Source organism: Euleptes europaea, chromosome 2 (assembly GCF_029931775.1).
Source record: "Euleptes europaea isolate rEulEur1 chromosome 2, rEulEur1.hap1, whole genome shotgun sequence".
NCBI lineage: Eukaryota > Metazoa > Chordata > Lepidosauria > Squamata > Sphaerodactylidae > Euleptes > Euleptes europaea.
In genome coordinates, this window is record NC_079313.1 from 1,235,103 (window position 1) to 1,256,063 (window position 20,961).

Sequence of the window (20,961 nt, forward strand, 5' to 3'; positions counted from 1 at the left end):
CTTCCAAGTTGGCAGCCATCACCACATCCTGGGGCAGGGAGTTCCACCATTTAACTATGCGTTGTATGAAAAAAATACTTCCTTTGATCTGTTTTGAATCTCCCACCCTCCAGCTTCAGCAGATGATCCCGTGTTCTAGTATTATGAGAGAGGGAGAAAAACCTCTCCCTGTCCACTCTCTCCAAACCATGCATAATTTTATAGACCTCTATTATATCACCCCTTAGCCGCCTTCTTTCCAAGCTAAACAGCCCTAAGCATCTTAACCGCTCCCCATAGGACAGTTGCTCCAGCCCCCTGATCGTTTTGGTTGCTCTTTTCTGCACCTTCTCAATCTCTGCAATATCCTTTTTTAGGAGTGGTGACCAGAACTGTACACAGTCTTCCAAGTGTGGTCTCACCATAGATTTGTACAAGGGCAGTATGGTAGCAGCAGTTTTATTCTCTGTTCCTTGCCTTATTATGGCCAGCATGGAATTTGCCTTTTTCACAGCAGCCGCACATTGGGTTGACATCTTCATCGAGGAATCCACTACCACCCCAAGGTCCCTTTCTTGGTCTGTTGCTGCCAGCACAGATCCTCAGGCTCCACCCCCAAAATCTCCAGGTATTTCCCAATCCGGAACTGGCAACCCCACTCTATAGCCAGCTTTGCGTGTTAATGTGAGCTGCAGAGTTTCTTTCTGGAAGCACATCAGTGAACCCATATATGACCCCCAGCCAATGGAGACAAGCAAACAGAAATTCCAGAATTTTGTTATCCAGCTAATCCTAAAGCATGAAAGGGCTGCAGAATGGTCCAAGCACTTTTCACCCATTATCTGGCGTAATTAGGGTTGCCAGGTCCCTCTTCACCACCAACGGGAGGTTTTTGGGGCGGAGCCTGAGGAGGGTGGGGTTTGGGGAGGGACTTCAATGCCATAGAGTCCGATTGCCAAAGTGGCCATTTTCTCCAGGTGAACTGATCTCTATCGGCTGGAGATCAGTTGTAATAGCAGGAGATCTCCAGCTACTACCTGGAGATTAGCAAACCTAGGTGTAATCCTTACAGCAACCCTGTTGAGTAGGCCACTGTTGCAGTGTGGGGGGGAGGGGAACTGAGAGGATGCTAAGGGAAGGGAGATTCAAATAGGGAACTTTCTGGGCTGTCAAAGATAGGACATTTTGGAGGACTTTGATTCATAGAGTCGCCATGAGTCGGAAGCGAGTTGACGGCACTTCACACACAAACACTGGGTCTTTCCTCTTTCTCCAAGCTACTGTGATATACCTGCTGTCCTTTTTTTGATACTTGGGGGTGTTTCTTTTTTTCTTCCTCCTTAGAGGGAGTGGTGGGTGTTGTGGAGCTTAGAAATTAAGTATTGCCCCCACCTCTGAGTTCAGCATCCTCTGGGGCCAGCCATGCCCTCTTCCTCCCCCCCCCCTTCAAGCCCAGAATTTCCAGTCAAACCAGATCCAGAGCTGGTGCAAAACAAGCCAAAGGTGAACGACACGGGCTGATTTTCCCCTGTGGGGGGGTCACAAGCTAGAGTTCTCTGGCCCCTGCTGCCTGAGGCGGGACGGGAGGGCTTGTGCATGTCTGGACAGCGTCACACCCTGGACTCTCCTTCCTTCCCGCCCCGGATGAAAAAGCCACCTGCCCTGTGGCTTCTCCTCAGCCTACCAAGCTGTACTGGAAATGGCTTTGGATGTCCTGTGCTTCGAAATCAGCGTCTGCAATAGGGCTTGGGCGGAGCAGCTCCTTTTAGGGCCTTGTGGCCGTCAGGACCCGACTGGATCCTCGAACTCCTCCGCCTCATTCTGCAAATGATAACCTACAAGCTCTCGGTGGTTTGTGAAAAGCACAGGCCCAGCTTGCTATTGGTTTATTTTTTAATTTATATTTAGGCTTGCTGTAATGCCTGCCAGTACTCTGGCAGCCGGCAGGAGAAAATAAATCTTAAAATCACTATTGTTGTGTATGTATATAGTTGGGGAGTAAGCAAGGGGAGACCTAGGAGCTTGAGTTCTGCACGAAGGATCCTAAACCCTGCTCACCCTATTGGTCAAGCAAACGGACCCCATTGGCTCTAAGCCAATATGTACCGTTGGTCACCAGGAGGTTATGTCCCCCATTGGCGGATCAAAGGGAGAGTGGCTGCAGGCGGCCAAGAGGGCATATAAACAGGGGTTGCTCATTGTGTTAGGCAGTTCTGTTCCTGTAATCAATAAACGCGGTTGTTGTTTGAACTCCGTCTCCGACCTCGTGAATCCTTCCCATGTGGACATAACTATCATAGAATCATAGAGCTGGAAGGGACCACCAGGGTCATCTAGTCCAACCCCCTGCACAATGCAGGTAATTCACAACTACCTTCCCCCCCACACCTAGTGACCAGAAGATGGCCAAGATGCCCTCCCTCTCATCATCTGCCTAATTTCATAGAATCAGCATTGCTGACAGATGGCCATCTAGCCTCTGCTTAAATACCTCCAGGGAAGGAGAGCTCACCACCTCCCGAGGAAGCCTGTTCCACTGAGGAACCCCTCTGTTAGAAAAGAGACCCAATAATGTGCGATTAGTAGGAAAGCGTTCAGTTATCACTCCTGTCTCACTGTCCATGAGGGCACACAGGCAGGAGAAACACCCACATAAGGAAAAGCTTTAGTTACCTTTCAATCTTTATGCGCACAAAAGAAGTCACATAGGCAAGAAGCCCTTTAAGTGCTCAGTGTGGAAAAAGTTACAGTCACCAGCCTACCTTATATCTCACAAGAGAATCTGTGCTGGGGAAAGGCCTCGCTCGTGTTTGTCTGGTGGGGAAAGCTTTAAGCAGCGGTCGGCTCTGATTACAGATGAGAGGATCCATACAGGAGGGAGGCCCTGCACAGCGCTCGGACGGTGGGAAAGCTTCAGCCAGATTTTTCTTCAGCAGGTGAACCACCAGAAAACCCACAGGGGTGATAAGCTCTTCGCGTGCTCCATTTTGGGAAAGGCTTAGACCAGAGTGCCACCCTTACAATTTATGAAACAAAATCCACGCAACAGTGGAATCCTGATTTGGGTAACGGCTGCAATTGGACATAACAATTAACTTTGTCTATAAACTATGGCCTGGTCAAACTTTGGTTGTTTGTGACATTTGAATGCAAACCGGCCGGTCAACTGGGGTTTGTCAACTGGCACCAGCCCTGAATTTCAGACTAGGAATTGTAGCTTACTTGTTAACTGCTGTCTGTATTCATTGTGGTTTGTTTTGATGTCTGAATCCACAAACCAACGGTAGTTGAGTGGCGTGGCCCCAGTGGCTGCTGGGTCACGTGAGTAGGGGCGTGTGGTTCAGTGGTAGAGCATGCAGAAGGTCCCCGGTTCCATCCCTGGCATCTCCAGTTAAGGGTCAGGTAGTAGGTGATGCAAAAGACCTTGACCTGAGACCCTGGAGAGCCGCCTCCAGTCTGAGTAGGCAATGTGGACACTGATGGACGGGGGCGGGGGCGGGCGGTGGGTCTGATTCAGGATAAAGCAGCTTCCTGTGTTCATGTGAACCTGGTTGTGCCAGTTCCGAGTCCAGCCCCTCTCGCTGTTATGCCACACCGGCTGTCCAGTGCAAGAAGTTAGTTGTTGCTACTGCAGAGCGGGGGGCACATTTGCAACATCCAAAACATCCCCCCTCCCACATTTTTGACTCTCTGCTTCAGCCCAGCCTTTTATTGGCAACAGGAACTGCCTTCTGGATAGGGTTGCCAGGTCCCTCTTCGCCACTGGCGGGAGGTTTTTTGGGGGGAGCCTGAGGAGGGCAGGGTTTGGGGAGGGGAGGGGCTTCAGTTCCATAGAGTCCAATTGCCAAAGCGGCCATTTCCTCCAGGGGAACCGATCTCTCTCAGCTGGGGATCAGTTGTAATAGCAGGAGATCTCCAGCTGGTACCTGGAGGTTACACATCTATATACACAAAAAGTACCACTGAAAGTTTTATGTGGTTTCCAAAACATGGTTTCCGACAAAAGATTCCAGATACGCAACAAAACAATTTATACAAGTTGCGACAATCTATGCAAGTTTGCAAGGTTTCGTGAATCTATCCTTGTTTGGCTAATTGCATTTGCTTCATCAGAAGTCTGTTGCTGCTGTACAGGAAAATCTTGACTTTTTTATTTTGCTCCTGTTGCCAAGCAGATTGGTTATATTTATAAAGGCAGACCCATGCTGTTTTGTGCACAAGCCTCTTTTTCGCTGGTCTTCAGTGGTACTTTTTGTGTATATATATATATGTGTGTGTGTGTGTGTGTTCCAGGTACCATTCCCCTTTTTGTATTGTATACTTAGTACCTGGAGGTTGGCAACCCTACTTCTGGAAGGCCTTGGGGAGGGGGAGTTGTACACCCTGACCACCCCCCGCACAGCAAATGCTCTTCCGATGCTCTTTCCCATCATCATCACCCGCTCCTCTTCCCGGACAACCTCCCCTCTGGCAGCGGAGGGTACAAAGCTCGTCTGACTCGGCCGCCCGTCAGCAGGCAGCTTCCTCCGCTTTGCCACCCCAGGAATGCACCCTGGCCATAAAGCTGCCCTGCTGGAAGCCCCACCCAGGAGCGAGCGAGGTGCCCACAGGGGGGCAGAGGGGGCCCCACCCCTTTCCCAGGGCTCAGTCTCATGCCCTTAACCCCAAATGGCCCAAAGCTGGGGTTAGTCGGACCAAGGACATCTCAGCAGCCTTGCAGGAGCAGGCTAAAGACCCCCCTCGTCCAGCCGGGCTGTTCCACCCATGGGCGAAGCAGAAGAGAGGCAAGGAAGCAGGGGCCCCCAGGCCAAAGCCCCCCCCCCCCCGCCGTACTTGCCCGGCCTTCAAAAGTGGAGGTTCTGTTTAGCCGTCAGGGATAAGAATCATTGGTGGACCTTTCTGCCCTGAATCTGTCTGGTCCCTTTTGAAAGTCTTGTGGCCCAGGGTTGCCAACTGTGGGCTGGGAAATTCCTGGAGGTTTGGTGGGGAGCCTGGGGAGGGAGGGCTTTGGAGGAGACTTCAGTGGGGAATCATCCCACAGACATAGAGTTCACCCCCCCCCAAAGTGCCCTCCAGGGGAACAGATATCTATAACTCCAGGTAGGAGATCTCCAGGTAGGGTTGCCAGGCCCCTCTTCGCCACCAGCGGGTGGTTTTTGGGGCGGAGCCTGAGGAGGGCAGGGTTTGGGGAGGGGAGGGACTTCAATGCCATAGAGTCCGATTGCCAGAGCTGCCATTTTCTCCAGGGGAACTGATCTCTATCGGCTGGAGATCAGTTGTAATAGCAGGAGACAGAATCATAGAATCATAGAGCTGGAAGGGACCACCAGGGTCATCTAGTCCAACCCCCTGCACAATGCAGGAAATTAACAACTACCTCACCCCCACATCCCCAGTGACCCCAACCCTTCCCCTGCCATGCAGGATCCCACAATCAAAGCACTCCCGACAGCTAGTACCTGGAGGTTGGCAAACCTATCTCCAGGTCCTACCTGGAGGTTGGCAACCCTATGTGGGCAGTGAGTTAATTGTGTGATGAAGGACCTTCCCTTTGTGTATCCTCAAGCTAGTGCCCATCAGTGAGTCACTGGGGGTAGGGGGGAGACACATACCTGCACTGCTAATTTTCATGAGCGGTCTGCCAATTTAACCACCATGTCTTTACATAAAGGTACACTTCAAAATGAAGATCAGGAGTGTATGAAAAATTAAGTCTGCTGCAAAGAGATGTCCTAAATAACCTTTTGTACCCCTGTGCCATCTTGGGGTGGGGGTGGGTGGGGGGGAGGAGACCCACAAGTCTGAAACGAAGAGAATTGCTGCCCTCTGCAGGACAACCTACATTTATAAAAAGTTTATAAAATTATGTATGAGTTGGAGAAAGTAGATATAGAGAGAGCTGTTTGTCCCTCTTATAGGCTTTGCCAGCTCTGGGTTTGGGAAATTCCTGAAGATTTTGGGGTTGGAGCCTGGGGTGGGAGGGGTTTGGGGAGGGGAGGGACCTCAGCAGGGTATAATGCCAGAGACTCCATCCGCCAAAGCAGCCATTTACTCCAGGGAAACTGATTTTTGTAGCCCAGAGATCAGTTATGATACTGGGAGATCTCCAGGCCCCACCTGGAGGTTTGGAAAAATAACAGCAATTCAGGCTATCATCCAATAGTGCCAAGAAATATATTCACATTCAAGAATCACATGTCATTGTATATATCAATGACAAAAATTGCATACATAAACATGCATACGCAAACAGTTGAAACCAATTCCGAACTAAACACAATTCCAGCACGTCCTTATAATTGACTGTGTCCTTATCTGACTCTGATTGTCAGTGAACCACTGGTATTCGATTTGTGGCTAATATCACAATTGAGTACAATTTGCCAAGTCCGTCTTAATTTCTTCTTTTCTTTACAGGGTTCCGGTTTCCACCTGTTTCGATATGATTTCTTCCTCAGAACCGTTGATGGACTGTATATGTACACAAATACAACATCCAAAAAAACCTACTCTCCCTGAATAGTGAAGTTGTTGGGAAACAGATTCAGGACAGACACAAGGAAATGCCTCTTTACGAGCAATTACTCACTGAGTAATTGATTGGGGAATTCACCGCCACTGGATGTAGTGGCGACCACAAGAATAGATGGCTTTAAAAGGGATTGGACAGATTCATGGAGGAGAAGTCTCTCAGAGGCTATTAGCCATGGTGACTAAAGGGAACCTCCATGTTCAGAGGCAGTCAACCTCTGAATCCAAGCGCCAAGAGGCAACATCAAGCCTCTATGCCTTGTTGCTGGACTTCAAGAGGAACTGGTTGGCCCCTGTGTGAGACGGGATGCTGGACTGGATGGACCCTCACTGGTCTGGTCCAGCGGGGCCCTTCTGATCTTCTTGTGCGACCTCGAGATTACGGGTTGGGCGTGGGGGGGAAGGGTTTGAGAGCTGGAAGAAATAACCAAAGGAATGGAACGGAGGAATGAAAGAAATGTCATGCATGTTGCCATAAAATTAAGAGGCGAGGCGAAGGTCGGCCCGCTGCAACGCAGGGCAGTGACGGAGGCTGGCCGCAGCTCTGAGTCTTAAGACGGGGAGGGGCGTCTGTGCCTCCCCCAGTTGAAAGCAAAGTTACACAATGCAGTACAAGTTCACGGGAGACGGTTGTGGGGCAGTGGGTGGGGAGTCACTGGTCCGGCATGACGTAGAGGTCTTCGTCCAGAGGGGCGGGGGTCTCCACGTAGTTATAATACACCTCTTGAGCGTTGGCATAGATGGGCTGTTCCCCCCCTGGGGGGGAGGCGTTGGCCTTCTGGACTTTCCGGTGGGACCTGGACACAAAAAAAACGAAACAAACAAACAAAAAGCCTTGAGACATCTCATCCTTGACAGGTTCGGATTGCCCAGGGTTGCCAGCTCCAGGTTGGGAAATGCCTGGAGATTTTGGGGGCGGATAATCTGTTTGCAAAACTGCCTCCAAATGGAAGCCCCTCCTGCCTGCCTCTTGGCAGTGGCCAGGCCCACAAGAGCCCCCTTGCCTTCTGCCTCCCACCGGCACCTACGCTCGGAGAAGGCCGAGTCGTCCTCTGGGGAGGTAACTGGAGGTCGGCTAGAAATGCCGGTGAGTGGCTCTCCATGCTAACTACACACGTAGGCCCCTGAGCACGTGCAAAGTGTCTACCAATCGGAGCAGTTCCTCCTCTGGAAAGCTGTGGCTTGGCCTTTTTCATTTCACTCACAGAGCAGGAAGGAAGCCTTCCCCCCCCCCATTTTTTTTTTTTTTTTGCAGCCTCTCAAAATGAGGAAGAGAAAACGAAGGTTATAAGCTAAATTTACTTCCTAACTTTTTGGGTGTGTTGTTGCAGCAACCAGGGGTTCAGCAACCTTGATGGGAGACTTATTGCTGCACACTAAACTGTCCCTCTTTTTACCATGGCGCAAGCGCAATTCTGCTCATAGAGGGAGATGCTTGGAACCTAAGAACATAAGAACAGCCCTGCTGGAGCAGACCCAGGCCCATCAAGTCCAGCAGTCTGTTCACACAGGGGCCAACCAGGTGCCTCCAGGAAGCCCCCAAACAAGACGACTGCAGCAGCAGCATCCTATCTGTGGTCCACAGCACCTGATATAATAGACTTGCTACTCGGATACTAGAGAGAATAGGGATGCATCATGACTAGTATCCATTTTGACTAGTAGAAGAAGCAGTTGGGTTGCTACTTGGGAAATCCCCCGCCTGTCTTTCTCCATTGGTCAGCTCAAAGCAGAACAAGACAGAGATACAGAGACAGAGAGACAGAGACAGAGAGAGATTGCCCAAGAGGAAGTGAGCCAAGTCATCAACCAAGGAGTGAAAGTTGGGCTTGTGGAGTAGGGTTGCCATGTCCTTCTTTGCCACCGGCAGGAGGTTTTGGGAGCAGAGCCTGAGGAGGGTGGGGTTTAAGGTTGCAAGGTCCCTCTTCACTAACAGCGGGAGGTTTTGGGGGTGGAGCCTGAGGAGGGTGGGGTTTGGGGAGGGGAGAGATTTCAATGCCATGGAGTCCAATTGCCAAATCGGCCATTTTCTCCAGATGAAGTGATCTTTATTGGCTGGGGATCAGTTGTAATAACAGGCAATCTCCAGCTAGTACCTGGAGGTTGGCAACCCTATTGTGGCATATTGCATTATTTGCCATCAGTGCCCTCCAGAGGGTGGCTCTCAGCCCTGCTGTGTTGTGGGCAGGCAGCCCCCTCCCCTACCTTCAGTTTCCAAACGGAAGCCCCAGTGCACTTCTGACACCACATGCTGCAGAAATAGGGTTGCCAGCTCCAGGTTGGGAAATACCTGGAGATGCTGGGGGTGGAGCCTAAGGAGGGCGGGGTTTGGAGAGGGGAGGGACTTCAATGCCATGGAGTCCAATCACCAAATCGGCCATTTTCTCCAGATGAACTGATATTTATTGGCTAGGGATCAGTTGTAATAGCAGGAGATCTCCAGCCACCACCTCATAGAATCATAGAGTTGGAAGGGACCACCAGGGTCATCCAGTCCAACCCCCTGCACAATGCAGGAAATTCCAAACTACCTCCCCCCCACACCCCCAGCGACCCCAACTCCATGCCCAGAAGATGGCCAAGATGCCCTCCCATCATCTGCCTGAGGTCATAGAATCAGCATTGTCTAGAAGTGGAACCAATGTATAAATGAGAACATGGACATTAAATTGCATAAATCATGTTTTGAGAAAGACAATTTCAGTAATTGTCTTTCTCAAAACGTGATTTATGCGATTTCATGTCCATGTTCTCTTTTATACATTGGTTCCACTTCTAGACAATTAAAATTACGCATAGTAGAACACAGAACGCGCATACGCGCACGCGTAATGGAGGCTCCTTTAACGGCACACTTTTTGGAGAAAGGGCATACTGAGAATGATTTGTTATTTTTTGTTTTATGGAAATACTTACCTAAACCTTATTGCAATGAAGACATTAACGTAATTCTACACAGACAAGAAATGAAAATGATATTTTTATTCAAAACCCTGGCCCCTGCAGGCTTAAACAATGAATTCGATTTGGGATGTTTTCTTTAGATTTTTCTTTAGATTTTTCTTTTAACCTATCCCCTTACAATTAGGTCAGATTCCCTCTTTAATGCACTTCAGCTGTTCACAGCGAGTGCCTCATGCATAAGAACATAGATGTAATTTTGGCAATTTACAACCTCTTCTGAGGGAAGGAGAACCTGTCGGGTCTTTTTTATGAACATAAGGGTAAGCTTTGTTTCTCTGCCCATATGCTTTCTACTAGCATTTTTGGCTGTTCATTGAGCAGAATAACTGAAGAAGCTTTGTTAATGCGAAACGACCACCAAACTAGAGGTGTCGTCTTGTTTGTTGCTGTTGAAGAATTATTCACTTTTGATTTCTGATGTTTAATTGGTGAATCAACCTATAAATTTTGTGTTAGTTAGAATTTCAGGAATTTCAGGAATTTACCTGTTTAACTGTGACTAAACAGAACATTAGATTTTCTTGGACTTTTCTATGGAGTATTATTTTTTATTTTGTTAACTTTGAATTTTATGTCAGTAAATTGCATATACAAATGAGCTTGCGTGCTGTTATTTTGATCTAAATTAACATTGTCAGCACAGGGCTATTGTAGTACCTGGAGGTTGGCAACCCTAGGTGGAAATCTTTGCTGTGGGTACAATTTCTGTCTCATCTCTCTTTCTGGGCATCTGATGTCAGGCAGTGTGTCTCTAACCTTGCAGTAGTATCACCTTGCCCTCCCCGGGGCACCCACCCCTCGCTTACCTGCTCTTGGGTTGCTTGCTGCTGTTCCGGGCCATGTGCCCTCTGTCGGCCTCCTGGGGCTGGCCAATGAAGACGTTCTCGTAATCGGCATGAGCTCCCAGGCCCTGAGCTGGATTGGCCTGCAAGCCTGCGTGGCTGATGTACCTCGGCTGAGCTCCGTTGGACGTTCTGGACTCCCTTTTCTCCTGGACTGCGGCACCCCGCTTCTTCCTCCGGATCAGGACGCATGCCACAGCTGCTCCCAGGAGCACAGCCAGGACGGAGATCACAATGGCAGCGTACATGGCCACGGACAAGCCGCGGCACTGCTGGGCGTAGAAGTCGGTAACGTTGAGGAAGCCCCGAGGGGAGGAGCAGAGGCAAGAGATGCTTGGTGTGCAGTTGAGCCGCTGGCAATAGGAGGAGATGCTCTCAGCCACGTCGCACCGGCAGTCCACGCTGAGGGTCTCCAGGCAGAGTCGGAACAGCGTGGCGGGCACAGAGGGCAGCCGCGGGTTCCCCTCCAGCCTCAGCTCCTTCAGGTGGTCGGCATTCTCAAAGAGTGCAGGCGGAAGCTCATGGAGGCCGCTGTTCTGAAGGAAGAGATGCTCCAGACCCCCAGTGTTATTCAGGAGCCCGTCAGGCAGGCTGCCCAGGCTGTTGTGGGACAGGTCCAGCTCCTTCAACGACCTCCCCTGACTGGGAATACCAGTGATCTCCGTGATGTTTTGGCCACTGATGTTCACACAGGTCCTTGAGGGCTCCAGCCCCTCCCAGTTCAGAACCCCCAAAGAGCTGGTTAGGTTATTTGGGTTGTCTGGAGGACAGGTAGCCTCCAAGGGATGCCCGAGGTGCAGGAACAGTAGCATCGCCAGTAGCCCACGCATCCTGGAGAAGAATAAATTGATGAGTGTGGAGGGAGGGCTGGATCCAGTGGAGAGCCAGTGTGGTGTAGTGGTTAAGAGTGGTGGTTTGGAGTGGTGGACTCTGGATCTGGAGAACTGGATTTGCTCCCCCGCTCCTACACACGAAGCCAGCGGGGTCACCTTGGGCTAGTCACAGCTCTCTCAGCCCCACCTCCCTCACAGGGTGTCTGTTGTGGGGAGGGGAAGGGAAGGAGATTGTGAGCCATTTTGATTCTGCCGTAAGTGGTGGAGAAAGTCGGCATATAAAAACCAACTCTCCTTCTCATCACCCCCCTGGACCTTTGTATCCCTTCCAAGATGGAGAGTGGGCAGGAGAGAAATGGTCGGCCCAGGCTGGTCCAGCTTTTGGTGGGCTCTGGGCAGAGAGGTGATGCGAAAGACCCCTGCTTGAGACCCTGGAGAGCCAGAAAGAGGGGCCATGGCTTAGTGGTAGAGCATCTGCTTGGCATGCAGAAGGTCCCAGGTTCAATCCCCGGCATCTCCAGTTAAAAGGAACTAGGCAAGTAGGGGATGTGAAAGACCTCTGCCCGAGACCCTGGAGGGCCGCTGCCGGTCTGAGTAGACAATACTGACTCTGATGGACCTTGATGGTCTGATTCAGTATAAGGCAGCTTCATGTGTGTTCATGTGTGAGAATTCCCAGGGGGCCCCTGCCCACCCATTCGCCCACCGTGCCTGGGCATCCTTCTCAGCCTTGCTCACAAGTCCTGCCAATGCTCATCCTCACGGCCACCTGTGCTGCCCGCAGCCCTTTCCTTGATGACCCTGGCTGGGCCTACCAAGTGCCTGTTGACGATCAGGATGCTGACCAAGGATGCAGGACTAGGAGGATCTTGGCCCCGGTCCTGCTGAACTTCTTAATAAAGTTACTCAGGATTACTTAAAACAGAGCAAACGTTCTGTCATAGAATTATAGAATCATAGAGTTGGAAGGGACCACCAGGGTCATCTAGTCCAACGCCCACACAAAGCAGGAAATTCACAACTACCTCCCCCCGACACACCCCCAGTGACCCCTACTCCATGCCCAGAAGATGGCCAAGATGCTCTCCCTCTCATGATCTGCCCAAGGTCGCGGAATCAGCATTGCTGACAGATGGCCACCACCTCCCCAGGAAGCCTCGTTCCACTGAGGAACAGCTCTAACTGTCAGAAAATTCATCCTGATGTCTAGACGGAAACTCTTTTGATTTAATTTCAACCCGTTGGTTCTGGTCCGAACTTCTGGGGCAACAGAAAACAACTCGGCCCCCTCCTCTCCGTGACAGTCCTTCAAGTACTTGAAGATGGTTCTCATATCCCCTCTCAGCCTTCTCCGCTTCAGGCTAAACATCCCCAGCTCCTTCAACCTTTCCTCATAGGACTTGGTCTCCAGACCCCCTCCCCATCTTTGTTGCCCTCCTCTGGACATGCTCCAGCTTGTCTACATCTTTCTTAAATTGCCTACATCTTTCTACATCTTTCTTAAACCCAAATGTCAAAAGCCAGGTTTGAAAACATTCCGCTGTCACATCTGGAGTCTGACATTTTTTTGGCCACATTTTTATTTGGGTGTTTGGGCCGTAAGCAAGACCCCGAAAGACGTGGCCCCTGGGCTTGTTTTGTCCCGCAGTTCTGAAAGAAATAGAACCCAAATGCAGACGCCCACCTGAGGCTCAGGATTAAAGTCTCCCCCACCTACGCCCCCCTGACCCCCTCCAAGACCCATACCTGACATCCGGATCCTTCGGCCGCTCTCAGCTGCTGTGTGAGGCTGCTTCTGGGTTGGGGCATTTGCGGGAAAGGGGAGGGCAACCATCAGTTCCTTCTTTCTCATGAAAAACCAAGGGTGGGGAGAGGCAGGGGGGAACTGCTTCAGGGAAGAGCCGGTTGCTCAACCCTCAGGCCGTAGTCAGAGCTTTTTTGGTGCCTTGAAGGCCAGCTTCGTTTGGGCAACCTGACCACGACCAGGAGCAGCCCAGCAAGGCCTGACCTCCAGTAACTGGAACCCCCCCCCAAAAAAAACGACTCTGCTTCTTTTGACCCTAAGAAACAGTCCCCAAATCACTAGTGCGGCTTCTCCCTCGCAGGAATTGGACTGAATTTTGCAACCCAGCTTGTGCCTCAGTGAAACTGGAATTGTGTGTGTGTTACATGCATCGTGTACAATATTTGGACAAATGGACAAAACGGATAGTGAAAAGCGGAGAACTGAACCCATTTACAAGCAAACATCAAAAAGAAATGCATCCCTGCCTAAAAGCAGCCAGTATGGATGGGGAACCTTCTGCACAGTTTCCCCAACCGGAAATCCCACCCGCTAGGGTTGCCAACTGCTAGGTAGTAGCAGATCTCCTGCTACTTCAACTGATCTCCAGCCGATAGAGATCAGATCACCTAGAGAAAAATGGCCGCTTTGGCAATTGAACTCTATGGCATTGAAGCCCCTCCCCTACCCAAACCCTGCCCTCTTCAGGCTCCGCCCCCAAAATCTCCTGCCAGTTGCACAGAGGGACCTGGCAACCCTACCACCCACCCACCCTGCTGCATTTAGCTCTGGGGGAAAGAAAAGACAGACACCATGTGGATGTGAGAAGTATTGGGGGTCTGGGGTGTGCCAGAGCAGGCTAAACTGAAGTCTGGAGACAGTGGGAAGCGGCAGGAGAGGGCAAAAAAAAAAATTAAAATAACATGGCGAATGGAGCCACATCAGGTGGTTTGCCCATGCAGGATATTGGGATCTAGTGGGTTGCAGCTGGCACCAAGCAGAGCCTGGGGGTGTACTGACTTTGAAGCCCCCAGTGCCGTTTACTAGATGGTGTTACTAGCTGGATGTTATAAGAACATTAGAAGAGCCCTGCTGGACCGCACCAGTGAGGGTCCATCCAGTCCAGCATCCTGTCTCACACAGGAGCCAACCAGGTCCTCTGGAAGTCCAACCACAGGGCACAGAGGTTGAGGCCTTCCCCGGATAAGAACATCAGAAGAGCCCTCCTGGATCATACCAGTGAGGGTCCATCTAGGTCAGCATCCTGTCTCACAAAGCGGCCAACCAGTTCATCTGGAAGGCCAACAACAGGGCCCAGAAACCAAGATCTTCATAAGAACATCGGAAGAGTCCTGCTGGATCAGAACAACGGTCCATCTAGTCCAGCATCCTGTCTCACAGAGGGGCCAACCAGTTCCCCTGGAGGGCCAACCACAGGGCACAGAGGCTGAGGTCTTCTCCTGATGTCACCTCTTGGCACTGCTATTCAGAGGTCGAACATGGAGGTTCCCTTAAGTCACCATGGTTTGGCTACTGATGGACCTTGTCTCCATCAATTTGTCCAATCCCCTTTGAAAGGTCTGTTCCTGTGGCTGTCACTACAGCCCGTGAGAGAGAATTCCACATTTTAATCACTCACTGAGTAAAGAAGTATTTCCTTCTGTTCATCCACTTCCTTGGGCACCCCCTGAGTTTAAGTATTTTAAGAGAGAGAACAAGTTCTCTGTGTCTATTCTCTCTGCCCTCGTGTGTCCTTTTATAGACCTCTACATGCCCCACCCCTAGTCAGCCCTACTTATTATCTGACATCTGGAAGAGACATTGTTAGAGAGGGGCTATGGCTCAGTGGTAGAGCCTCTTCTTGGCATGCAGAAGGTCCCAGGTTCAATCCCCGGCATCTCCAGTCAAAGGGACTAGGCAAGTAGGTGATGTGAAGGACCCCTGCCTGAGACCCTGGAGAGCCGCTGCCAGTCTGAGTAGACAATACTGACTTTGATGGACTAGGGGTCTGATTCAGTAGAAGGCAGCTTCACGTGTTCATCTTTCCACTGAATGAGAGAAGGTGAGGGTTTATAGGACTGTGTTTTCCATTAATCATCCTGCTGTCCTCAACCAGGGCCAGAGCTTTTTAGGTGCTGGCCCCGGCCTGGTGGGACTCTGGCTAGTCTAGTGAGATTCGTGCCCTGCGGGGCCTGGCTCAGTTTCGCAGGGCTTGTAAGACAGAGATGTTCTGCCAGGCCTACAGTTGAAGGCAGGGCCAGTTTTACATCTCAGCTGGTCTCCCCTCTTTTCCCCCTTCTCCTTTCTTGGTTCCTCCTCCCTTGTTTCTTTCCCTCTTGTCCACTGGACCTGTTAGATCCCTTCTGCCTTTTGATCTCTCCCCTTATTGTTATTCTTTGGTCCAACATCACCATATAGGTGACAGCTCCCCTATACTAGAGATTAATGTTGTAAATTTCATCAGGGCGCCACTTGTAGAGAAAAGCTGAGCATTAAAAACCAACTCTTCTTTTTAAAAGGTAGTAGGTACAGTGTAATGCTGCTAGTAGGATATAAAAAGGTAAAGGTCCCCTGTGCAAGCACCGGGTCATTCCTGACCCATGGGGTGACGTCACATCCTGACGTTTCCTAGGCAGACTTTGTTTTACAGGGTGGTTTGCCAGTGCCTTCCCCAGTCGTCTTCCCTTTACCCCCAGCAAGCTGGGTCCTCATTTTACCCACTTCAGAAGGATGGAAGGCTGAGTCAACCTTGAGCCGGCTACCTGAAACCACCTTCTGTTGGGATCGAACTCAGGTTGTGAGCAGAGCTTGGACTGCAGTACTGCAGCTTACCACTCTGTGCCAAGGGGCTCTTAGTAGTATGGTATACCTACTACCGATTTGAAAAAGAGGGAAATGCCCACTGGGTATGTGTGTGTGTGTGTTGCTGGATGGGTGCAGGGAAGTGCAGAAATTTGCATCTCCTGGTACATGCCACCAACAGGAAAAATGGAAGCAAATCAGATTTGGGGGAAATACAGTGAAGCCAGGGAGAGTCTGGAAGGTGGACAACCCCATGATAATGTTGTGGGGAAGCCCAAGAAAACGGACAGCCCTTCAGGGTGGGAGGGCACAGAGCAAAACCTCGGTGTGGAAGCTACCAAAAGCTGCTCTTGCTGATTATGGCTTTATTGAAGGAGCCTGTCTGCCCTCAGTGCACTGACCACACCAAGCCCTTGCGCCCCTGCGCCAACAGCTCTGGGTTCCTCCTTTGCGCCCATGCTGAGTTCTGAATTTTGGACATGACTGGAAGGCAGAGATCTCTTTTCTCCAAAGTTGCAAAAGAGGCACTTGTAGCATAGATGTTACTTCCCAGTCACTTCATAGATTCATAGAACTGGAAGAGACCACTAGGGTCATCTAGTCCAACCCACTGCACAATGCAGGAATTTCACAACTACCTCCCCCCCCCACATCCACTTCTATAGTCCCTTCTCATTTTATTATCTGCAAACATAATTTAGGCTGAAAACAGAGAATATGTTTTTTAGACAAGGGGCATGCAAACATTTCTACTGTCCCGCTTTTGCCTTTGGTCAAACAGTCTGGGTAGGCTTTTGAAGCACGGCAAAAACCCTGCCAGACCTGTTTGACTAGAGGGGAGTGACCCTACAAATCAGTGGCTCCTTTCTCTGAGGGCTGTCTCCAGCCCTGAAGAGGAGATGAAGTCATCTTTCTTAGCAGGAAAGTTCTGCAAACTTCCCAAGTGACAGGCTCGAAAATGGATGGTTCCGGCTAGCTTGCAGTTTTCCCCTCGAGCTAAGCACCTGTGAGTCACATGGCAGTGGTGATTTATTTGCAGTGGGAGAGGGGCATTTCTGTGCCGCAGGGCCTGGCCAAGTCACATGGTGATGACTGATAGGATTGCAAGAACAAGAAAATCCCTGTGAGCCATTCCTCTTCCTCCACACTCCCCCAGCAATGCTGAACCAGGTAAGGAAAGCCTCCCTTCCACCTAGGGTTGCCATCCTCCAGGTGGTGGCTGGAGATCTCCCGCTATTACAACTGATCTCCAGCTGATAGAGATCAGTTCCCCTGGAGAGAATGGCTGCTTTGGCAATTGGACTCTATGGCACTGAAGCCCCTCCTCTCTCCAAACCACGCCCTCCTCAGGCTCCACCCCCAAAATCTCCAGGTATTTCCCAACCTGGAGCTGGCAACCCTACTTCTACCACCTACTTTTTTGGTACTTTTAGGTGGGTTAGTTGGGTGGCCCAGGAGGAGGGCCATGATAAGGCAGCGTTGGGAACGCACATGGGCAAAACTTTTGGGGCACTTGCTAAAACAAACAGAAAAAGTTATCCAAGCATTTGAGGCTCCTGTTGATCTGTTTGCTACTCGCACCTACAATTCCCTGTGCACTCAACCCCCCTCCCCCATAAAAAACAGACACTAGCATGGCTGAAGACAGGTGAGTCCTGGCGTTCTCCTGGAATTACAACTGATCTCCTGGTAGGGTTGCCAACCTCCAGGTGGTCAGTACAGACAACCGCTACTACTAGTTGGTGATAACAATGATATATTCAGTGTAACAATCTGCTACAGTTATAACAATGTGCTACAAAGTCAATAGAGTCAAAAATGTACTATTGAAAGTACAGTCACAATCACTCCGAGTTTGAAGCCTTCAATTGCAGTGTAGTAAACAGGGAGACGATCGTTTCAATTCTTGTAGTTCTTCCTCAGTCCCGTTTCTGTAATTGGTTCCTTTAGAATTGATTTTAGCTTTCCATAGCCTCATTTCTCTTATACTTCACTTAAATACTCCTTTCATAGGATACAAAAAGCAACCACTTTTCTTAACAATCAAAATTCCAAAGCTTGGAAATCCAATTCATAAAGTTGCTTAGACAGGTTCACAATATAACGTTCCCACAAGGGATACAAGCTGTAGCTGGCAACCCCACTTCTTCTGGAGAAAATGGACTCTGTGGCATTATACCCGACTGAGGGGCCTCCCCTAACCCGCCCTCCCCAAGCTGCACCCCCAAATCTCCAGGAATTCCCCAACCCAGAGCTGGCTGCCCTAGCTGAAAGTCTTGAACTACGATGCCAACGTCTTGCCTACAAAGTGAGCACCATGGTAGAGTTGGAATTTTTGCAATCCAAATGCAAGATAGGGAAACTGCAAATGTCGGGCTTTTTGTGCCTCTTTCATTCTAGCTCTGGCAAAGGCTGAGGTTCTCCTTCCCTTTCCTGTCCCCTCTTCCCCCAAACTGTGCAAACCAGAAAGACACAGAACCACCGGAAGCAGAACAAAAATAACTCTCAGATCAGAAGAGACATTTCTATTTCCCTCTAAAAATGAGGGGAAATGGGGCTTAGTAACCCCCACGTGCTGCTCGCAGCTGGGGTTACTGACCGCACGGTGGGGCCTGGAGTCCTCCCCAAATTACAGCTGACTTCCAGACCCCAGAGAGCAGTTCTACTGGAGGAAGTAGCAGGTTGCTGGATTACATGGACCTCGTAGGCTTCTTCTGATGTTCTTAGCAGGCAACGGGAGCTGAGATCCTTGCAAAGGGCTTCGTTTTCATCTAGCAACTGAGCTCTTACAAATGCCATCTTATTAAGGGTGGTGGTTGCGTCTCCCACAGGTGGTGAAGAGGGGCCTGGCAACACTAAGATAAATTGTAATAACGGGAGATCTCCAGGTACAACCTAAAGGTTGGCAACCCTAGAAGGGAGGGACTTGAGCAAGATTCAATGCTATAGAGTCCATAGGGTTGCCAGCTCTGGGCTGAGAAATACTTAGAGATTTTTGGGGTGGAACCTGAGGAGGGCGGGGTTTGGGGACTGGAGGGACTTCAGTGGGGCATAATGCCATAGAGTCCACCTTCGAAAGCGGCCATTTTCTCCAGGTGACCTGATCTCTGCCACCTGGAGATCAGTTATAACAGCCGGAGATCTCCAGCCACCACCTGGAGGTTGGCAACCCTAAGAGTCCACCTTCGAAAGCGACCATTTTTTCCAGGTGACCTGAGCTCTATTGGCTGGAGATCAATTGTAATAGCAGGAGATCTCCAGCCACCACCTGGAGGTTGGCAACCCTAACTTAGACACCAACAAGTAGGAGCTGTGGAGAGTCACAGAGAGCTCCCCTGCCTCTGAAACTTTCCTAGGCTTCGATGGCTTTGGGGTACCATCTGCAGGCGAGCCTCAGAACTGCACGCCAGTAGGACCTCTCAAGGGAAGCCCACAAACAGGGCATGAAGGCCTTTCATTGTCTCCCCATTCAACAACCAGAGATAGACTGCCTCTGATCATGGAGGTTCCATTTGGCCATTATGGCTAATAAGAGACCCTATTCACTATGTGTGTGTGTGCCCGTTTGGGGAGGGGTTGTGGCTCAGTGGTAGAGCATCTGCTTGGCGTGTAGAAGGTCCCAGGTTCAATCCCCGGCATCTCCAGTTAAAGGGACTAGGCAAGTAGGTGATGTGAAAGACCCCTGCCTGAGACCCTGGAGACCCATGGAGAGGGGCTGTGGCTCAGTGGTAGAGCCTCTGCTTTGCATGCAGAAGGTCCCAGGTTCAATCCCCGGCATCTCCAGTTAAAGGTACTAGGCCAGTAGGTGATGTGAAAGACCCCTGCCTGAGATCCTGGAGAGCCGCTGCCATTCTGAGTAGACAATACTGACTTTGATGGACCGAGGGGGGTCTGAATTCAGTATAAGGCAGCTTCAAGTGTTCATGTGTGTCTTTGACTTATGGTGACCGTATGAATTGATGACCTCCAAAACATCCTGTCATTAAGCACCTTGCTCAGGTCTTACACGTGGAGGGCCGTGGCTTCCTTGATTGAGTCAATCTATCTCTTGTTGGGTCTTCCTCTTTTCCTGCTGCCTTCAACTTTTCCTAGCATGATTGTATTTTCCAGTGACTCTTGTCTTCTCATAATTTGACCAAAATATGATAGCCTCACCGTTTAGTCATTTTAGCTTCTAGGGAAAGTTCAGGCTTGATTTGAACTAGAACCCACTGATTTGTCTTTTTGGTGGTCCACGGTATCTGTAAAATTCTCCTCCAACACCACCTTTCAAAGGAATCAAGTTTCTTCCTGTCAGCTTTCTTCCTGTCCAACTTCTTGTCCAAGTTTCTTCCTGTCCAACTTTCACACCCATACATAGCAATGGGGAATACTAGGGCACGAATTAACTTTATCTTGGTCACCAGTAACACATCCTTACACTTAAGGATCCTTTCTAGCTCCGTCATGGCTGCCCTTCCCAGTCTCAATCTCCTGCTAATTTCTTGGTTGCAGTTTCCCTTTCGGTTGATGATGAAGCCAAGGAATAGAAAGTTTTGAACAATTTCAGTTTCCTCATTGTCAACCTTAAAGTTGTGTAATTTCCCCAGTTGTCACTACTTTTGTCTTGATGTTTCGCTGTAACCCTGCTTTGGTAATTTCCGCTTTAACATTCATCGGTAGTCGTTTCAATTCACTATTTCCTGCCAGTAATGTGGTGTCATCTGCATATCTCAGATTGTTAATGTTGCGCCAATTTTCACTCCTCCTTCCTCTAAATCTAATCCAGCTTTCTTTATGATATGTTCTGCATACAGATTGAAGAGATAGGGAGATAAAATACATCCATGTCGGACCCCTTTGCCAACTGGAAACCATTCTGCTTCTCCATATTCTGTCCTAACTGTGGCCTCTTGCCCAGAGTACAGGTTCCGCATCAAAACGATCACATGCTGTGGCACACCCATTTCCTTTAAAATCAGCCATAGCTTTTCGTGATTCACACAGTCAAAAGCTTTGCTGTAATCTATGAAATCCAGGCAAGCTGATTGTCTTCTGAAATTCTCCCCTATTTACCGACGTAAATTTACAATATGATCTCTTGGTGCCTCTTAGTGCACTGGATTGCCATGGTGGTTTAGCCCTACAGCACTAATCTTAGAATTTAAATAAAAGGCTGAACAAGGAAGTCCTGCAAAAAAAGGTGGCGGGAAAGGGGGGGGGGAAGCACAGTACGGTTTGAAATGGC

General features: G+C 49.9%; 1 protein-coding gene across 1 annotated transcript; it reads right to left on the bottom strand.

Moving 5' to 3' along the window:
• Window positions 1-7,162: 7,162 nt before the first annotated feature.
• On the bottom strand, window positions 7,163-16,215 carry LOC130493963 (leucine-rich repeat-containing protein 25-like). The gene is made up of 3 exons (XM_056867591.1): window positions 16,136-16,215; window positions 10,281-11,147; window positions 7,163-7,307 (listed from the first exon to the last, which is right to left on the bottom strand). Exons 1-3 carry the CDS (start codon window positions 16,213-16,215, stop codon window positions 7,163-7,165), a joined length of 1,092 nt encoding a protein of 363 aa, XP_056723569.1.
• Window positions 16,216-20,961: the final 4,746 nt, after the last annotated feature.